A 21,247-nucleotide genomic window follows, 5' to 3' on the forward strand; every position below is an offset into this window, starting at 1 on the left:
AGTTTCGTACCTTGATATTTCACTGTGGTCCCCGGGGAGTACTCTGAATCCAGGGTGTCCCTTGAATTCATTTGAAAGTAGAAAAAAGAAATGAAATCATGTAAGTCACATTTAGATTTATGAGAGAGTATAAAACAAAGTACGGGGCCGGCCCGGTGGCTCAGGCGGTTGGAGCTCCGTGCTCCTAACTCCGAAGCCTGCCAGTTCGATTCCCACATAAGCCAGTGGGCTCTCAACCACAAGGTTGCTGGTTCTACTCCCACAAGAGATGGTGGGCTGCGCCCCCTGCAACTAGAAACAGCAACTGGACCTGGAGCTGAGCTGCGTCCTCCACAACTAAGACTGAAAGGACAACAACTTGACTTGGAAAAAAGGCCTGGAAGTACACACTGCTCCCCAATAAAGTCCTGTTCCCCTTCCCCAATAAAAATCTTAAAAAACAAAAGAAAAACAAAACAAAAAAATGAAGTACGCCTCTTCCTGGGCAGCTGCTTGTCTGTCAAATGCTGTCACTGTTGTCTTAGTGAAGCTCCAGATCTTTGAAGGAGAAAGGAGGTGATGGAGTCATCACATTTGGACTTGGAGGACGTGGGCCACGGAGCACGGTTCACCTGCTGACGAGAGGCCACGGGCAGAACCCGAGTTTGGACTTGCGCCCTGTCACCCGCCCTGCATGGCTGACGCTCACACTGAGTCCTGCCGCGGTTGCCTTAGTACAACCACCGGGATGACAGGTCTCAACATAAAACGGGAACAGGCGGGGAGGACGTGCTGAAACGTGTGGCGTTTTCCCTCTAAGATCGAGGTGCTGAAGTGCAGTGAGAACGAGGCCGAGCACAGCTGCTTCCCACGCCGTCCTCAGACCTGGGCACTTCGGGAGTCTTCCTTCAAAGCGTCCCTTCCGGCCACTCGCATGCACGTCTGTCTGTCACACGGGACTCGTACTCTAGGCAGCTCCACCTGCACACGCTCCATCCAGTAACTTGCTCCCAGCCCCTCTTCTGGTACATTTGAAAGCTGACAGGCTTGGTGGCAGCTTAGGAGAGGAGGGTGGATGAGGCTGGGAAGGGCTGGGTGGGTGGCAGAGGCCAGGTCGGACAGGACCTGTAGGCCAAGGGAAGGAAGGGGCTCACCTTTTATTCTAAGAGCAGTGGCGGGGGTGGGGTGGGCGATAGGGGAGTGTGGGTCTTAAGCAGAGTTCTGCACGACCTCATCAAAACATGGAGTGCTGATTCAGAGCGCTGGACGGAAGGAAGCGGGGGGACCACCAGGTAGCAGGCCTCTGGCAGGCGAGGTACGGGGCTGGACTTGAGATCCATCTGGAGGTGCGCTCCCCAGGACTTGCTAACGGATGGATTCCAGTGGGGGTGGGGGATGGGCCCTGAGGCAGCGGGGAGATCCAGAATAACCCAGGGGTTTGTCTTGAGCAACTGAGTAGCACCTGGTGCTGACTTGTGCGCGGCCCTTTGGGGGTACGAGGAGTTCATCTTCGAGTGCGTTCAACAGGACACTCACGAGATGTCTGGCAGGCAGCTGGACGGTGGGGTCTCGAGTTCAGAAGACGGAGACTGGCTCGAGAGAGCGATTTGGGAGCCATCAGCCTCCAGCGCAGGGGTGTCCAAACTGTTTTCCACGTTTTTCACCAAGGGCCATATGCGGTAAAATACACAAACAGCCGGGCCACTCACTCGCGGTGAAGTACGTATTGCCTCACCTGGTTTATTTAGGTAAACTAAATATATTTTTGGAATTTGCTGCGGGCCAATTAACAATGGATTGCGGGCCGCAGTTGGCCCGCGGGCCGCAGTTCGGACACCCCTGCTCTAGATGATGTTGAAAGCCGTGGGACGCGACTTTGGATGATGTTTGGCAATCAGTGAGGCTTCGTTATGGAGAGATGGCAGCGGTCTGGAGGCGCGTGGGTGAGCCCCGTGTTAGACAGGTCGCAAGAGCCCTAGGAAAACGTTCTCGGTACGTTTGTTGAATGTCTGTCATGTGTCAGGCACTGTGCACAGTGAACCATTTCAGTTTTTGGTGACTCGTAGAAAGGAGCTGATCTGGTCTCAACACAGAAATCCCTCTTAGCATACTGACGTGTAATCACACAGATACGTGTCCTGACGTAGTTGGTTTACATTGTCCTTTGCGTGGCTTCAAGTTTTTAGTTTGACTCGGCCACTTTTGCTTTGTTATTGGCGTGTGGGTTGATGGATTTTTCCTCCCCAGCTGTGCACTTGTCACACGAGGGGCTCCTAAGTAGGGCAGTGTTCCCTGTTTGTGTAGTTCCCCACAGCTGTTTCCTATAGTAAAGACTCTGGAAAACAATGACCTCATGGTTTCCACAAAAGAACCTTTTGTATATAACAGTGGAAAAGAAATCATTCAAAACGGAGTAATTTCAGGTTCTGTCCTCTGTAGCTTTTTCCTTCCAAATATTCTTGTTGTTACTGGCTGTTCCTCAAATGACCTTTTGTGTTTAACAAACAACATTTTTGCAGGGGACACATGGGGTGTCTTTCATTTGATTGTGATCTTGCTCTGCTTGGAAATCATTGTTCTACGGCCCGGACTCCGGCAGTTCCCGGGAAACTGGCCAGTCACCCAACATCTGGTGCTTCGTCCCCCAGTCGTCCAGCTTGGACGGCAGCAAACAGTGTCCACAAACAAACAGTTCACACTTTAGAAGATTGCAGGGGCCTGGTCAGGAAATGCCGTTGCTGCTTCTGCTGTCAGGGTCCTTCGTGAGCTCATCACCAGCTCAGTAAACGCCTGGACGTGAACTCCTGGTCTGCTCATCTTGCAGAGCGAGGCTGAAGTGTCTGCTTCTCAGGAGAGGCGTGAGACTCCGTGGTGATCATAACCGTGAAAACACTGTTTGTTGGCGTGGTTCCTACCCGGGCTTTCCATTGGCTCTGCACAGCAGCCCTGTGCAAGGGGCGTGGTTATTCCACGGTTAAAATTGGGGTGTTGGGATTCAGTGCCCTGGGCAGTAGCAGGGGCGACTCCAGCCCTGCGTGGGGTTAGGAGGGTTAAATGAGAAGATAGAGGGAAGGGTTTAGGACAGAAACTCGCCCGGACTAGGTGCTCAGTGGTGGGTGGTGATGATGAAGGTGCTTGTTCTGAGTCGCCCCGAGTCCCCCGCCCCATTTCGAAACTCTTCCTTCCAACTGATGGTTTTTATTGTTGCCAGGTTCATTTTCTTAAAGTTTACCTGTAATTATATTATTTCTCTTAAAAATTGCCTTTACTTTTTCTTTTTAACATACAAAATGTGGCATCAATTTCTTAGCTTGGTATTTTAGCTTTTCCAGAAAAATGAAATAAAAAAGGCATCCATGAAACCAGTCCCATTTAAAAAATTGTTAGTCAATAGACATAAAATGACTGTTCGTTTGCTCTGGATGTTTCCAGAGGCTTTCTCAGTTTCTGTGCTTCTCTCCTCCTGGACTGGTGACAGCAAGTTTACAGACGGGCATCTGTCTGTGGGTCTTACTCTGAGCGGCACTGCTGGGGGACTCCCCACAGTCTGACGCTGCCTGTTGTGTTCCTGTATCAATGGTTTCAATCAAAACGCTCTTCTGGGCCAGTATTTCCTGTAAACTGGTAGTTGGATCTAGAGGCGTAATGAGGTTCCAGGTTGAGTTTGGGTTTTTACCCCCCTTCTTTTGTTGGTAAAACTAGTTTGTGGGAAGTGCTGTAAACCAGTCGTGTCTGCTTGTGTCTCTTGTAGTGTCAGCAGGAATGATAATTCATAGTTAATTAAGGGTCAAAAACGGTGACGTGAACATTTTAACATTCCTTGTTCACTTACCGTGTTTCCCCGAAAATAAGACCTAGCCGGACCATCAGTTCTAATGTGTCTTTTGGAGCAAATATTAATGTAAGACCCGGTTTTATTTTAATATAATATGAGACCGGGTATAATACAATATAATATAATAATATATGATAATATAATGTAATATAATATGGTATAATATAATGTAATGTAATATAATACACTGGGTCTTATATTAATTTTTGCTCCAAAAGACGCATTAGAGCTGATGGTCTGACTAGGTCTTACTTTCGGGGAAACAAGGTATTAGCTAGAATAGTTCTATAGAGACTTTTGCCCTGTCAATTATTTGGTTACCCCAAAGTAAATTTGGAGAAGAAAGGTAAGATAAATGCTTGATATTTTCCTCCCCTTTTTTTTCTGTTTTTCAAAATAATTACTTGATTTCTAAATGTTGTGAGTTTTTTGTTGTAACCATTTGAACTCACGGGTTTGGATGCACATTTGATGTTTCTCCATCACTTACAGTTATTAACCTTATTGATGCTCAGATTGTCCCATTTTTGGCCATAGGGACAGGGTGGCTCCCTAGTCTGTTTGACATGACACTAGTAGTCTGTGATGCCAGCCAGACCAGAATGCGGGGAAGTTCAGATGTTCCAGGCTCGTCTTACATGTCTGCTGCCCCAGATCTGGAATCAGGCCTTTCTTTAGGGAGACCTGGTTCCCCGTGGTAGCAAAAGGTACTGAGCAGCCATAGTCTGCCACTAGGGGTACATGTGGCTTCTATGTCTTCTAAGTAGGCAGAGCCAGGAAATGTGTACCTTCCTTTAAAGAGACAACAAATCCTGAATTCATATTGAGAATGCCAGGGCAGGATTTCAGGGGTCTCATTTCACCTCATTGATTGTTCACCTGCTTTCCTTTGTCCCGTGCTGAAACCCTACTCTTAACAGCAGCGTGACCTCTCATTTGCATTCTCCACATGCACACCTGAGTCTCAGGATAATGATCCCAGTACTACGAGCAACACCATGAGTGTTTGAAAAGATTTAAGATTATTATTAGGCTTTTTATCCAGAGGCTGCTGTCCTATTAGGACTGTAGAGTCAAATTACTGTTTTGAAGTCATTTGGAATAGCTCTCAGTGTGGCTTGTCACCAGTGGATATATAGTTAAATTCATTTGTTTCTTCTTGCTTTTGATTTTGAGAGATTGCTTTTTAAAATTTAATTTTGTTGAATAGTTATGTAAAAAAATAAAATCTGTGGCTTGGAGCCAACAAAACAAGAGCTGTTCGAAGAACTGTTCGAAGAAGTTTAGTTTCTGTCTCTGATCCCTACACCCTGTTCCCTTTCTCCCTAAATGTTACGATTTATTCTTTCATTGTTTTAATATAAGCAAAAATGTGTGCGTGTATGTGTGTGCACGCATGCATTCGTATTTCCCTCTTATTTAGATAAGTGGTAATACACTATCTGGAACTTTCTCCGTCTTGGCTGTTTCCTGCAGCTACGGTAACATGAATGCTTAACCATACGTCCTGCATCATTTTATTTCCTCCTTATGACACTGTAAGGTAGACACACATATTTGTTTTGCAGATGAAGAAACACAGGCATTTCTGTAGACCTTTAATTCTATGGTTCTCTTTATTTCCCGTAGTAACGGGTCCTGCCCTCTGCCCATGTTCAGGAGTGAACGAATGAGCAGGGAACTGACTTCTGTGTTGCTTTACTTTGAGCAATGATGGGAGAAACAAAGGCTGTTCTAAACTGTAGGGAAGGCAATCCTGCCTTTTCTTTGAGCTCCGAGGCTCTGTTGCTGGAGAAGACTAACAGTGAGACCCTGTTTCCTGACCAGGCTGCTCCTAAAGATGTATGAACTTGGAATGTTCTAATGCAAGAGTCCCTTTTAACAGCGCAGTGACAGCTGGGCACATGTGCCTCATTCTCGAGTCTTTACTCCATGGGAGTTATCATAAACCAGGCTCACTGAAGAAAAGACAAACTGCTCTGAAAGCAGCTCATAGGAAATTGTTACTAGTTAATGATTTCGGGGTTTTAATAGTGACAGGAAGGAAGGAAGGAGGAGGGCAGCCTCATTTCCCTGCAGGCTGCCGGGAGAGGAGCCTGGCAGCTCTTTATCTCATCTGCGGCAGGAAGAAGGGCTGCTTAGGTTGCAGACATACTGACCGTCGTCACCCTTCCAGGCCCCACTGTGACGTCAGGCGCTGGTCGGACTGTTGTAAGTGCCACCCATCCTTCAGGCTTCTGGCGGTGGCATCAGACGGTGGTGCTGGGAGCGGGCTGAGGGCAGCCAGGCCCCCCACCCCCCACTTCCTTTTGAAAATCCGTGAACCCATGAATTTTGAACTTAGTCAGGATCCTGGTGCAGCCGAGCTCTTCACTTGGTCACGAGCGTGTTTCCTTCCGCCCTTTTCATTGGCGGAGAATCCAGCCTCACAGGTTGGGGTGTCCAGCAACCATTGGTTCCTTCACACCGGAGTGATGGGAACGTTTTAGCAGGAAAAGCCAATCAGCCACCCCACCCGGCCTTTCAGAGCAAGCCTGGGATATAGGAAAGGGAGGGAAGCAGTGGGAAGGTGGGGAGGACCCTGCAGAGGCTGGTGGCTGCGCGGAAGGGAAACGCATTGCACTTGAGAATTTTCTTGGGTCTGGCCTTGTCACGCCATAGTTCTATAGCTCACCTGTTATGTGTGTGTGTTCTGGGTTTGACCCATGAGCTGTAGACTGTTTTTGAAGGGGTGCTATGTAACTGCAGTGTTACAGTGCCAGAGGACGCCCGGGGGTGTCTCGGGATGCTGTGCTGTGCCACCGTTGTCATTGTCCGATCTTGTTGTAACATCTGGTCTTTCGGGGAAAGACGTTACTTCCCAGGTAATTATTTATTTGACATCACGTCTTTAAAATTCTAACTTTTGGGGGGCACACTTGACTGTTTCGTGTGACTGAGAGCGCCCTGAGCACCTGAGGTGCGGTCCGTGCGGGGCCGGGGCACTGGGCTGCATAGGACTTGGCGCCTGGTCTGGATCGCTGCACTGGTGGAGTCTTCTTTCCGCTTTTCTGGTGCCTCCCGCTCACTCCCGACCGCCTGCCTTCAAGGTCTTTCCTTGGTTCTCCTCTGGCGCTGTCCTGGGAGCCTGCCTATACCTCCTACTTCCTCATTCCCGTATTATGCAATTTCTAATCTGCTTCGAGTTAAGTAACCAGATAAACAGAATCGGCTCTAAATAAGAGTAAACAAACTGAGTTAGGGCCTGAGAATCTGGCTAAGTTAAGCAACTTGAGTGATTTTCCTTTTTGAAGTCAACTAATTCTTTTTCAAACTTGGAAGTGAAGTACGGTGTGCCTACAGGAACCGGCGCGTGCTTCCTCAGTGCACAGCTCGATGAAGCGTCCTGAAGTGACAGTGCACCCTGTCTCCCCCACCCTGTCCCCTCGGAGGATGTATGGATCACTTCCCCCCAAAGGGGAGGGCCCCTGTGTGATGAGGGCTGTGCTGAGTTCATAAGCCCAGCTCCCGCCTCTGCTTCCTGTCCCCCCTTGATCGGGAAGTGGATCTTTTTTCTTTTCCTAGGGCTAAGCTTTCACCTCCCACCTGGCAGGTCTGGGTGGCCTGAAAAGGGCCCTGGTGGGTGTCTGCAGGCGCAGACTCTCCTTTCTCTCTTCCCCTCATTTTTTCCTCACTGCTAGCTGCTGTCACATTTTTCCTGCAGTGATAAGATCCAAAGGTTGGTCTGGGCTTTGGGTTTAGGATTCATACAGGCAGAAAACTTTGGTTTTAAGGCTCCCTGGGGCTGTGGAGCTGAGAAAAGAAATTCCCTGTGTAGTGCGGCCGACCTCGCCGGGGCTTGGTGAGAGATGAGGTGTAGTTCTTTGTTTTGCAGCCCTGTCGTCTGTGCATAAGCGCTGGGTCCCCTGGCCAGAATGCCAGGGGTGCTAGCCTAAGAGCATTCTAAGTACCACCTACTTGCCATTATCAACAAGTGCATTTTAGGAAATGCAGAAAATACAGGAACCTGTGAAGAAGACAGTGAGCAATCACCTAAGACTTGTCACTCGAAACGACTGTACTGTGTGGGTGTGCATGTAGGATAAAAGACCAGACATTTCCTTACAAATGTCTTTTAGAAGTTGCAGCTTCTTTCCACTTCATTGTATTATGTATTTATTTCTCCATATTTTCTAAAACTCGCAAACATATGTAACGTTCCATGGTAGGAATATGTAGTGATTTGCTAGATGTTTAGGTGCCTTTCCTAGTGTTTCTGTTCAGACTTTTAACTGTTGAAGACTGATTACACTCACCATATGACGACCTTTTGGTTACGTCAGGCCTGTGTGTTTGCTTTTTTTGATTGTCAGCCAAAATTTCCCCTTCCTCAAAAAAAAAAAAAAAAAACAAAAAAAACTTTATCTTACTGCATTGGGAAGAATCTTAGATTGTGTTGGAAAATGACAAGGAGCCCCAAAAGAAGACACTCTTGGGTCACTTAGTTGCTTGATCGGCTATGTAAATGCACTGTGGTGGCCCCAGCTGACTTTAAACTTGGAATGGGCTGCGCTGGCCACTTAGCGTGTGCAGTGAAGGGTGGGTGGGGAGGATTCGTCCCCCTAGCAGGGCGGCCTGAGCGTCCGAAGGGGACTGCTCCCCTTGAGTTCGCTGACGGGAGACAGATGGAGCTCCCCAAAGGCAGACCCTGTCTTAGCTCTGGCTGGCTCTGGCGCACCCGGGGACGCCACGCAGAACGGCGTGCTTCACGTGCTGCAACGTGACCTCCTCACATAGTCTGAATTCCTGCTTTCTCCTCAGATAATATCTCACGTAGATCAACTGCATTTTTGTGTCTGGGCCATATGTCAGTCATAGGCAAAAACGGCACAAAACCAACACTGCTTAGCAAGGATTTATTCAAAAGCAAGTGAACCCAGAAGCCTCGGTGCAGCTGTGCTTCGCCCGCACCTCTTCCGTCTACATGGAGAACTGCTGCTCGGAGTGAGAAGCCTCAAGTCCTGGGTGATCTTGCCTGGTAGGAGGGAAGAGAATCATGGATTGAAGAAGGTTACGGGCAAAAAGGTTTTACGGTTGTTTTGATATGATGAGGTTGAAGAATAATGGTAACTGTGGACAAGTTACTTCTCTGAGCCCGGTTTTTTCTCCTGGAAATAATCATAATGATGACGATACTTACAGCACACGGGACTTTGTAGGAATTGCTTTTACAGGAAGTAACACCCATAAACAATTAGTATAATGCCTGATGCATTACAGGCACTCAGATATTAACTTACTATTATTACTCTTGCGTCAAGTATTGCATTTGCTAGGTACTGGGGAAATCACATTGAAGACGACAATCCTGGTCACTCTAGTGGTAGAGACAGGTATCAGAGACGTCCTGGTGACATGAATAAAACACAGTGTCGCACGTGATGTGATAGGGGAACAACAAAGGAGCCTCCCATAAGTTTTAGTGCTTTTGGAAGTAAAACTGTAGAGCTTTTCCAGTGGGGCCATGTTCTTTCTCAGTCTTGGCTTCACATTAGAAATGGAATTGTGTTTGTTTTTTTTAAAAAATCACACTTGAAAAACAATCGGAGCTGATCAGGTCCCACCCTAGACTGATTAAACCAGCTTCCCGGCTCTGCTGTCAGGCGGTGGCTTCTATTTAAACACATTTCCCCAGATGGTGCCAACGTGTGGCCAACGGTCGGGAGCCGGTGCTTTGGGTCTTTTCTCCTTTTCTGTCGCGTTGGCATTTTCCAGGATTACATTGTACCACAGGGTAATTCCTTCCCTTCCTCTTGACTTTTGAAACTTACCTGATAGCAGCCATATAGAGTTTATAAAATGCTTTTGTGATCTCACTGTAGCCCCACAGCAATCTTTTTAGAAAGATATAATCAGCATTTTGCAGAAAAGAGAGCCACGGCTCAGGGGAATACAGAGTAAAAAGTGGTGGAAAGAGGCCTTGGCCTCAGGTGTTCAGAATCCAGTCTTTCCGTTTCTGTTGCGTTTCCAGTGGAAACTTCCAACCACTGGGAACACACTTGGCGGTCTTCTCTTGCTGCTCTGTTTTCTGCCTGTGTAGCTTTACCATCTGTTGGGAAATCTTCACTCGCCGTTCACCTGGCTGAACCAGTTAGGGGTATATTCCTTTTATATTTCTTCCTTTTCTCCTGACCATCCTTCCACCCTTAGTTATAATTTCTTGAAATGCTGTAAGCTCAGCCCTTTTAGTATAGCTTTTCCTTTTAGACAAGATATACGTGCTTTGCTGGTCTTTAGTCCAAGCAGTGCCTCTGCCCCCCAGTCTGTGTGGTGCGTGCGAGTTTGCGGAATGTCCACAGCCGCTCTTACAACTGGGCTGCAGATCGCCCGTCTCCCAGTCTGCGTGGTTCCCGAGTTTGCTCGTGGGAACTTGGGTCCAGGGCCCCCTTGTGTCTGTAAGGCTCAGCAGCTCTGTACCAGAAAGAACTTTTTCCTGTGGTTTCTTGACTCCCTCTATTTTTCTTTCGTCTGTAACACATACTAAGTAAGGATGCTTATTAGATTATGCTATGATTTGTTTTGTCTGGGGCAGAAGTAAAATCAATAGTCCCTTGGGTATCCGCAGCGGGAAGATGTCACCACTGTGACATGTCAGGAAGAGGAAGGAGCCTTTGTGTTTGTGCACGTGCAGTGACATCTCCTGCAGACTTCCCTGTGTCGGTGACGTCATTTGGGGTGAGGCTGACCCACAGCAGCCTCGGCCCCAGTCGCAGCGGGCTGGGGCGTCCCCGCGGCCTGTTCCATCGTGCCCAACAAAAATCCTGTGGAGCGGCTTCCGTGCAGTGCCTGGTCCACAGCCACCGGTGGATACAGGCTGCGTGAGCGGCAGTGATGGGGGCAGGACGCATAAATCAGACGTAATGCAATCCTGATAAGGAATGGCATCTCCACCTGGAAATTCGATGGACACTGTCCATAAACTATTTGCTTTGACATATAGTGAAGCATTTGACTTTAGCTGCTTTGTTTCTTGTTTGTTTTGGCACTCCCCCCTCACCCCCCAGCCCCCCAGTGTTTAAGCCATTGTTTCTTAGTCTAATTGTGGGGTGCAGTTCCCTGCCCCTGCTGGTGTTATGAGCCTTGCGCTCCCCTGGCTGAGGCAGTCGGTCAGCCGCTCACAGCAGCTCACGGCAGCTCACAACAGCCCACGGCAGCTCACAACAGCCCATGGTAGCACATGGCAGCCCATAGCAGCTCACGGCAGCCCACGGCAGCTCACAGCAGCTCACAGCAGCCCACACCGACCTCTGGCTGCTCACGGCAGCCCCACTCCAGGTAGAGCCATTGTTCACAGTTTTAGCTGTGGAGGGCGCAGCTCACTGGCCCATGTGGGAATCGAACCGGTGGCCATCGGCATTAGGAGCACAGCACTCCAGCCACCTGAGCCACCGGGCCGCCCCCGCTTTGTTTCTTAGGGTACACATGCGGAGGATTCCCCCCCACCCACTGGAGGTAAATGAGAGAGGGTCCTGAACGAAGCTTGCAGTGCTCTGGCCATTTCTGTGCCCCAGCTACATGCCATGAGATTTGTCCCTACCTGAGACTTCTTCTTGGCACTTGTCCGGTGCTTTCTCCACAAAACAATGAAAAGCAAACTGAGCAAAACCAAGGTTCCTTGCCTCCTGTCTAACTTCTGTGAACCCATAACCACTTCTCCTGTGTCTCTCTCACCTCCTTTGAAGGCACTTCCCCTCCCTCCATACTCTCTCATTTGTGTACCTTTGATTTTTTTTCCTCCCTAAATTTGGATCTTTGTAAATCAACTTTATATTTCATTCACATCTAATTGACCATCAAGTTGTGGTGGTTTTTCATAATTGAATGAGAAATCTGTCCCCGTTTTCATCTCTATTATCATCACATTAGTTGGAAAGTACAATGGGTGGTTTTTAATTCTTTGTCTCATTCTTGTGATCACTCTCTCCTGCCCAGCTCTCTTCTCTTGACTCTTGCGACTCCATTCTCCTGAATTTCTTGCCACATCTTTGATGGCCTTTTCTTGGTCTTCTTTGCGATCCCCCGAAATATAGCTGTCCCCTGGGGTCCTCTCTCATGATTGAGTCTGCGCAATCCCAGCCACACTCATGCCTTCCGCCGCCACCCGTCTGTTGACTCCCAGATCTCCGTCCTGAGCACAGACTCTTCACTGAGCCCAGATCTGGAGTCCTCAGCTGTTTACCAGCTAATCCCACTTGCAGGGTCCATAGCACTTCACATCTTCACATGCAGCACATCCGAGGGGACTTACCATCCTCTCTGCCAGGCTTCTTCCCTTTTTCTCTTGCCTTGATAAAGGGCACCTCTGGTTGCCCATCACCCAGGTAAGATGCTAATGCCGCCCTCCTCACTTTCCACATTCATTAGCTACAGATCCTATTGGTGCTACTGCCTCAATTCGTAAATCTCGCAGATTTGCCTTCACATTTGTCCTCACTGCCTAGCTTAGACCCTCAGCATGTCATGTCTCCTACCTGCCCTCCTTTGTGCACTTGTCACCTCTCCTTCCTCCTTACTTCCAGTCCAATGCTCACAGCTGAGATGTGAGTGCCTCTCATACCTCGTTGACATGTGACATGTTTTGTGTGCGTCCTCACTTAACCGTCACACTAATCCTTTCATATCGGAGGAGAGAAGGTCCAGGCCTCACACAAAGTAAGTGGCGGGACAGAGATGGGAGCCCATGATCTTAACCAGTTCACCTACGACCTGCCCTGTCAGCGGCTACCGTCTCCCACGCTGTAGTCTTGGGAAACAAGTCACCATCACAGCTGTGCTCCAGGTGGGGGGGGGGGGTGCGGGTTAAGGTCCAACTCCTGGAGGGGGTTATTGATAAAACTCTTTGGAATTCTTCTGTAAGGAAGATAGTCTCTTCCTCCCACTTGGTCACTCAGTCATTTATGTTATGTAGACTTGTTTATTTTATACTTTGGTTTATAATCTAATACACGTTACTTATTGAACCAGTTCTCACTTTTTTCTTTTCCTTTTTAAAATTGAGGTATAATTGACATACAACATTATATTAGTTTCAGGTGTGCAAAATAATGATGTGATATTTGTAACAATTCTCGTTTTTAACTTGTTCAAGTTACCGCCAGCTTTTTGCTATTAAAAAGCCTGATGGATGAGTATCTTCTTACACGTTTGGATGGTTTCCTTTAGCCAATTCCTACACGTGGGCGCATTTGGGAGGCTTTGGGACGTGGCCCTGGGGGTGGGTTTTTACGCTGACACCGGTTTTGACGTTGCCGTCTTGCCCCCGTTTGGGATTATGAACAGTGTGTGTTTAAAGCCACAACTTACCACTCTTCGTGCTGATTTACTTACCTGTCTAGAGCATTGTGTCAAAGAACGCACTGCAGTACCGGGGCAATTCCCAGCACGACGCCCAGGAGTTTCTGCTGTGGCTTCTGGACCGAGTTCACGAGGACCTCAATCACACCGTGCTGCAGAGCGGCCAGCCCCCGGTGAAGGTGAGCGCGCAGGCGCCGGGCGGTCAGGGGGCGGGGCTCCGGGCCTTCAGGGGGCGGGGCACTCGGGGCCGTCAGGGGCGGGGCTCCGGGCGGTCAGGGGGCGGGGCTCCGGGCGGTCAGGGGGCGGGGCACTCGGGGCCGTCAGGGGCGGGGCTCCGGGCCGTCAGGGGGCGGGGCACTCGGGGCCGTCAGGGGCGGGGCTCCGGGCCGTCAGGGGGCGGGGCACTCGGGGCCGTCAGGGGCGGGGCTCCGGGCGGTCAGGGGGCGGGGCGCCGGGCGGTCAGGGGGCGGGGCTCCGGGCCGTCATGGGGCGGGGCGCTCGGGGCCGTCAGGGGGCGGGGCTCCGGGCCGTCAGGGGGCGGGGGTGGGGTGGGCAGAGATGGGGATAAGCCCGGTTTGTGGACGTGCGTATGGGGACATGAGTCCTAGGACCCCGCACGTCCTGTCCTGGCAGCTGTGTTCGGTTCGTTTAGCAGAAACCTTTCACTGAAACATCGGGACCTGACACACAGCTTGTACAAGAAGTCAGGGACATTTGTGACTTTTTCAGGGTCACCATCAGTCAGTAATTGGTGCTTCTAGTCTGTGAAATTGTGCTTTCTTCTTTTAAGCCACCGTCAGAGACGGACATGATGCCCGAGGGACCATCTTTTCCCGTCTGTAGCACTTTTGTACAGGAACTTTTTCAAGCCCAGTACAGGTACGAGCGAAGCCAGTTTCCCCCTGTTGCCTGCTTCTGCTGTTGTAATACAGTTGCAGGTCGTCCTAATGTGAGCTCGTGCACTTTTGTTTTTGAAGATCTTCTTTGACGTGTCCTCATTGTCAGAAGCAGAGCAACACGTTCGACCCTTTTCTCTGCATTTCTTTGCCAATTCCTCTGCCCCACACAAGGTAAGAACAGATTTACTGAGAGGAAGACCGTATGTTCCTATGTATGTTCTTCCTCTGTAGGCTCCTCTTACGTCTTCTTACTTAATTAGACAAGTAATGGGACTAGTGACAAATTGAATGCAGGCGTTGCTAAAACCTGACCGAAACTTAGGAATTCCTGTGTGAGTTTGCAGGGTGTCGGGCAGGTGCATGGGGCAGGTGCGGCCATTCAGTTGGCCCCCCATCGACGGTATGGGGGAGGGGGAAGGTTGGGTGCATTCTAGGTTCACTAGAGACCTTACGTTGCACTTGTAATTAATTACTTTATTTGAACTGTTTCTCAAAATTTCCAGGAGCTACACTGTTTTAAGAAAATACAAAGTGTAGAACCAAGTATTGCTATGTTCTATTTTTATTTTCTGAAGATTACCTTTTCCAGAGAGCTCTTGATTATTGTTTGATAGTCCTACTTAGGTCCACAGGAAGCTTTTCTATTTGGCTTCCAAGTGTGTGGGTGAGCTTCCATTCTGTGTCGATGTCCAGCCAGGTTTGTTTTGCATCCATATTTTAGTTGGAATAAGCAACTAATGAGAAGATCTGACTTTGATCTGCACAGGCCTCTCTATGTCACCGTAGTGTATCAAGGGAAGTGTTCTCACTGCATGAGGATTGGCGTGGCCGTGCCGCTGTCTGGGACTGTTGCCAGACTTCGGGAAGCAGTTTCTATGGAGACAAAGATCCCCACTGATCAGGTAGTATGCCTGCTAACACCCATTACACGAGGGCCACAAAAGTGTTGCTTTCTGTTCTCCTGGAATATTTTAACAGTTCTCTGCCACATGTGGTTAGATAGAAATGTAAAACCAGTTGCCTCTGTATTGGGGAAAAAATCATCAAACCCGGAGGAGAACAAGGTACACAACCATTTGCATGCTTCGTTTAATTCTGTGTATATCTTTAAAAGGAAAAGCTGTGACTTTACACCGAGACCTTTTAGCTTTGTTCATAAAGTATAACTACTTAACTTCTTAAGTCATTCTCACGGACGCTTATAGGGGCAGAGCCCCCTCGTGGTATCTGAAGGTCAACGAGGCTTAGCTTAGAGAACTGGACCGGCGGCTCTTGCAAACCCCTTCCCAGCCTGGTGGTGAGGACCGGCATCTTGCCAGTGCGCTGCCGATAGATACTCAGTGCTGAGTGTTCTCTGATGAAAGCTGGGTCCGTCTCCTACCTTGTTTAGAGAAGAGACACGGAAGTTTCTTTTTTGGGTAAATTTTTGATAAGTAGTTATATTTAAATTGACCCAAAATACTTCTGGCCTATTGTGACTTGACATATTTTTGCATAATTCTTTTCTAAAGTCACTATTATGATTTTAGTTGGAAATAAATTCCTTGTTAAGGATTTATAGAGGAAAGATGATTCAATGGCCGAATAGTGTCTCCCTATATTGCTTCTGGAAGCTGCTGTGTAATCACCTGAATGGTAAGGTGGCCTCGTCCGTAAAACAAATACAAGCAGCAGTGTTGCCCTAATAAGCAAGTAGCGCACATTTTCTCAGGCCAAGTAGTGGCGCGCAGAGGAAGTGTTCACACTGCCTTACGCTGAAGAGCTCACTGATCCTTTTCTCCATTCAGGGTGGCAGGAGAGACAGAGAGGGAGGGAAGCGTAGCTGTGTGTCCGAGGAGGCAAGCCTGTTGTCTCTGTAAAGCTTTCCGTTGTCCGGTGCTTTTTGCATGTGGTTTACATAAGTGATACAGTTACAAGTCTGTTTCGATCTCAGCTCGCTGGAGAAAGTGTGTTACGTTTGCATGTTCACCTGCAGAAAACAAGAGTGGTCATGAAAATCATTAGGAAAAAACGTGCCAGGAGCATTTGTCTTGCACTTTCTGTGGACTGTGCCACCAACCCCTTTTCACCTCATAGACTCGTGGTATGTTTGTGTTTGTGAAGGGACCGCAGGGGTTCAGCCCCTTCGTTGGAAGGAGGCCCAGAGAAACCTTGTGACTCATTTAGGGTCATAGGGCTGGTTGGTGGCAGGCTGGGGCTGACACCTCCTCCTGCCCAGTCCAGTGCTTTCTCACTAGACAAACTGCTGCTGAGCATGGAACGAGTCTCTAAAGGTCTCCATTGTCCCAGCTTTTGTTTTTCTGTCTGACTGTGCAATACGCAGCCCTTTCAGAAACAAAACTTAGGATGTGACGCTGACTCCTACCGAGCATCTTAGAACGAGGGGTAACCAACTGTAACTGGATATTCGTTCCTGTTTGTCCCTGTGCATAGGCTGCATTTATGACTCCATAAAAATGGCCTCGTTTACACACATTGTTCTTTACCCTGCTTCTGACTTACTTAGGAGCCTCCCGTATTAGTGCAGAAAAGGGAGCGCACTCTGTGTACTAGGCTTACAGCCCCAGGGGAGCTGTGATAGAGCTGACTACTTCCTATTGTGGGCGTTTGAGTTGATTTCAGTTTTTCCCTAATACAAATATTTGTGGTTATTTGACATTTTTTAACCTGAAAAGAGCATGTAATGACGCAGGAGAGTCTTGGAGTCAGATATGGACTCTGTCCTCGCCATGAGGTTGAGTGGTTGTGTAACCCCGGCCCGTCACTCCTCTCTTTACGTTCTTCTCCTGGGAGGGGGGGAGACTGCGAGCCTCTGGGGGTCTTCTCCAGCAGGACTCAGCGCGCTCTGCAAACCGACAGAGCTTGTTGTGCTTCCAGGTTCTCTCGTTTGAGGCCGACAGTGGGCGCTGGGTCCTGTGAGAGCCCTCCCAGAGCGGCGCAGGGCCTGACGCTCCGGGCAGGTGCAGCTAGAATTAGGACGTCAGTTCCGGTGGCCTTCCTGCTTATCCAGCTGTTCACGGTTTTCTCGTTTGTAGATCGTGTTAACAGAAATGTACTATGATGGCTTCCACCGTTCCTTTTGTGACACAGATGACCTGGAAACAGTCCACGAAAGCGACTCCATTTTTGCCTTTGAGACTCCCGAAATATTCAGGCCTGAAGGAATCCTCAGTCAGAGGGGTGAGTGAGCGTGCGGTTCCACCGGATGCCCTGGGTTCGTGCTGCACCCGTCTGCCTTTCTGGGTGTCTGTACACGATGGCAGACTTTTTAAAATTACGCTGAAATACACATCACACATTTCTTAATGATGGCATGAATTTTATGGTGCCGAATTTCCCTGGAAGTAGGCAGTCCTTACTGTGTAGGCAAAGCTGTTCCTTCATTCCTGACACTTCCTGTCAGCGTTTGGGGCAGCCCTTTTCTGAGGCTCAGGACAGACTGCATCTTCCCTAAGTGGCCTCTTTGGTATCTTAAGACAGCACTCAGGAAGGTTATTAATGCCATAGCTGATTTATTGATTTATTACTATCAAAAATATATTTTCTAGTATTTTGCGACCAGCTCTGATGCTTAATTTCTGAATTCTAAAATCTTTGCTGTAGAACGTTTTCCTGGTACTTGCTTTTAAGAAATTTGCCGCAAACATGCCACTTGCGTGTTAGCTACTGTTTGCTCTGGTGAGAGTTTATTTCCCCAGCTCCTGTCTCATTAGTTCCTCCATTGTCTCCCCGAGGCACTGCCCTCCACACCCCAGTTTCCCATCCCCCCCAGTCCTAAGCAGCACTGTTCTCCTGGCTCTGTAGTGAATGGAGTGCTCTGTGGTCTTTGTGCCTGGCTTCTTCCACCGACGTGATGTTTAAGGGCTCATGCATGTTGTAGCGCGGACCAAGCCTTTTTCCCTTTTGGGGCTGAACAGTGTTCCAGCGTATGTATAGAGCACATTTTATTTGTTTATCCGTTGATGGACATTTGGATGGTTTCCACCTCTTGGCCATTGAGTAGTGCTGCTATGACCATTCATGTAAAGTATTTGAACACCTGTTTTCAGCTCTTGGGGTGTAGACCTAGGAATGGAAATGCTGGGCCATGTGGTAATTCTGTTTAACTTTCTGAGGAATTGGCAAACTGTTTCCGCAGCAACTACATCCTTTTTCATTTCTACCAACAATATATAAGGGTTACAGTGTCTCCACATTCTTGGCAACATTTGTTATTTGCTGTCTTTTGATTACAGCCATTCTAGTAGGTGTGAGGTGGTATCTCATTGTGGTTTTGATTGGCATTTCCCTCATGATTAGTGATGTTGAGCATCTTGTCATGTGCTTGTTGGCCAGTTGTACGTCCTTTTTAGAGAAATGTCTGGTCAGGTCCTTGCCCTATTTTTAAATGGGGTTGTTTATTATCTTTTTGTTTTTGAGTTGTAAGAGTTCTTTGTATATACTGGGTACTAGACCCTTATCAGAGATATGACTCGCAAATATTACCTCCCTTCTGTGGGTTATCTTTTCACTTTCTTGCTAGTATCTTTTGATACAAAATAGTTAATTTTGATCAAGTCTATTTTATCTTATTGCTTATGCTTTTGGTGTCATATCTAAGAATCCAGTTTTTCCTTATGTTCTTTTCTTTTTTTTTTTAAACTAACTCCCTTGGAGTTAATTTTGGCATTAACTGTGTATTTGTCATTTTAAATCACTGTGATGCTGATGTACCTTAACAGGTTCAGCAAGTCTTGTATTGTTGGCTATTTCGGTTATTGTCCGAATTCTGCTGTGAATACGTTTGTGTAAACCAGTTTTTATTTTATTCTCCTTCTGGTGGTGTTGTGATGATTATTATTGCAGGGCTTCCTTTTTGTACGAGTGTTCTCCAGCTGGAGTATCATTTGCTTAGGCTGTACTTCCAAAGGATTAAAGTAACAATTATTTAGTCAAGCATTTATTGAGTTCCTACTAAGTGCAGGGCCTGGTGCTGGGTGTGGAATTGCTGGGTGCCTCTGGTTGACAGATAGCTCTGCTTTGGGGCCTTTCTGAAGACCGTGCTTTCAGCAGCCACTACTGTGCCTGTCGGACACGTATTTTGTTCACTTTAGTGTAGGTTGATATCGTCTCGTTGATTGTATTCAAGTCCTGTAATTGCTGTGAGTCTAGTTAAGTGTAGTTTCTTATAAGTCTGGCCCTTAAATCAGGGAGAAGAAACTGCATTGGAATACTGACAGTCATGCCACATGTACTAGTCTTTATTTTTTATAGAAATGAATCACTTGGTGGTCGCACAGAGTGTGGTCGCACTCTAAGCTTGTGTGGCGGGTCATGTCTGCAGACTTGCCCTTCTAACACTGTATCTAGTATTCACCACAGTGAAGAGTTTTACTTTTCAGTTTTTAGGATAGGGAAGGCTGGTTTAAATAATGGATGCTAAAGAAATTATCTTACTGGCTGGACGAGCTCCTTTCAAAGTAGATCATTTGTTCCTTTTGTTCAATTGCAGCTTAAATTACGAGATGGCGACTTCTTCATTTGTCTGGTTGGGTAAATTTCTTTGTAATGAATGAATGAAAAGAATTTTGAAGAGATAAAGTAAGTTGTTTTTTATTGTTTCAGGAATCCACCTAAACAGCAATCTGAACCACTTAAAATTTGGCTTGGACCATCACAGACTGTCCTCTGCTACCCAAACTGCGGCAAAGCACGGGAGAGCGGACGTGCCACCGGCAAGAGCAGGTGACAGGATTGTCCTGCTGGTGTGTAACCGCGCCTGCAGCGGGCAGCAGGGAAAAAGGTGAGCACCTCCTGTGCTCCGGGAAGCACTGCGACCGGGACAGTCGGATGAGTCCACAAGTGAAAACACCCTGATGTTTGGAGAGAGTATGTGTGTACGTTGACCTGATCTGAGGGGCTGGGAGGGGGCAACTAGAGTTGGGGTGCTAGGATCTGAGTCAGAAAGGCTCTCGGAGCCTGTGTCGTTTTAAAGGCCCGTTTCATGTGTATATTTTCAGCTCAAGCTCCTCTTGAGGCCCTAGGTCCACAGACCTACATCCAGCTTCTTTCTTAACAGCTGCTTTTTTTTTTTTTAATTCTTAATGAATCTACTTGGCTGGTCCGTGCACCTCAGTCGCATGGTCCGAGCTCACTCTCTTTCCCCATGAGCCTGGCCCCCCAGTATCTCTGGCTCAGCCAATGGCACCACTCCACTCAGCTCTCAAGTCCTGTAATTGCTGTGAGTCTAGTTAAGTGTAGTTTCTTATAAGTCCGGCCCTTACATCAGGGAGAAGAAACTGCATTGGAAGCTGTTTGGAACATACCCTAGAACATAGGCCAGGAAGCTGGGAGTTGGAAATCTCTCAGATCGCTTTCCCTCTGTGTCTTTTAAAGTGGCCTCGTAAGGGGTGGCCGGTCAGCTCAGTTGGTTAGAGCGTCGTGCTGATAACACCAAGGTTGCCAGTTTGATCCGTGCATGGGCCACTGTGAGCTGTGCCCTCCTTAAAAAAATAAATAAATACAATAGAATTAAAATAAAATAAATAGAGTTATTAAAAATAAAGTAAAATAAAGTGGCCTTCTCACCATAGTGCTATGACCTGAGTGGTGACAAGTTGTGGGTATGTTCTAGGGACGAAGGACTTTGTGTTCCTAGCATCTGTCAGGGTGGCATTTCTATTCGCCCCTGAAAATGCTGCCTTAGGTAAGTTCCTTTTGTACGGCTGGTTAGGAACAAATGCAGAACATGTTGGTTTGAATCTTGATGATGTCCCAGTGCTCGTGTGTGGGGCGCCGTCCTGAAGGTGGGGACGCCCCAGCGAACAGAAGGCAGGACCTGTGCTCTCGTGGACCTCACAGCCTAGTGAGGGCAGAGTGACTGTGAACAAGTCAACACACTGAACTTCAGACGGTCGTTACCGCTTTGAAGAGATTAAAACAGGCTGGGGTGATGGAGTGTGCTTGGAGGGCGGCGATGGCAAATCTGGGTTAGAGAGGGCGGTCAGGAGGGCCTCCCTGAGGAGGTGTCAGCCAGCTGAGCCCGAGTGCGGAGAAGGGGTGGGCTGTGTGAGCCCCTGGGGACACAGACGCTGAGCCCAGAGGGAGCTGGGTGCATTTAAGAGACAGGAGGGAAGGGTGCGTACTGTTTTTATAGAGAATAAAGAACTTGCGGAATCCCTGCATGACGCTAGTCCCCTCAAACTGGAGACATTGTCGTATG

The 21,247-nt window shown here is 48.1% G+C and overlaps 1 protein-coding gene across 2 annotated transcripts in view; it reads left to right on the forward strand.

The window, feature by feature from the left end:
* Positions 1 to 21,247, forward strand: part of USP31 (ubiquitin specific peptidase 31) — a 51,513-nt gene that overhangs the window by 5,108 nt on the left and 25,158 nt on the right. For both annotated transcript variants that reach the window (XM_088801162.1, XM_074322568.2), the window contains 6 exons: positions 13,189 to 13,326; positions 13,938 to 14,026; positions 14,125 to 14,217; positions 14,813 to 14,948; positions 17,082 to 17,226; positions 19,651 to 19,828. In XM_088801162.1, the coding sequence (XP_088657288.1) occupies positions 13,189 to 13,326; positions 13,938 to 14,026; positions 14,125 to 14,217; positions 14,813 to 14,948; positions 17,082 to 17,226; positions 19,651 to 19,828 (779 nt within the window). The remainder of the gene's footprint in view (positions 1 to 13,188; positions 13,327 to 13,937; positions 14,027 to 14,124; positions 14,218 to 14,812; positions 14,949 to 17,081; positions 17,227 to 19,650; positions 19,829 to 21,247) is intronic.

This window comes from Rhinolophus sinicus, chromosome 10, assembly GCF_057876585.1.
Source record: "Rhinolophus sinicus isolate RSI-liver-muscle chromosome 10, RSI-T2T, whole genome shotgun sequence".
NCBI classification, from domain to species: Eukaryota; Metazoa; Chordata; class Mammalia; order Chiroptera; family Rhinolophidae; genus Rhinolophus; species Rhinolophus sinicus.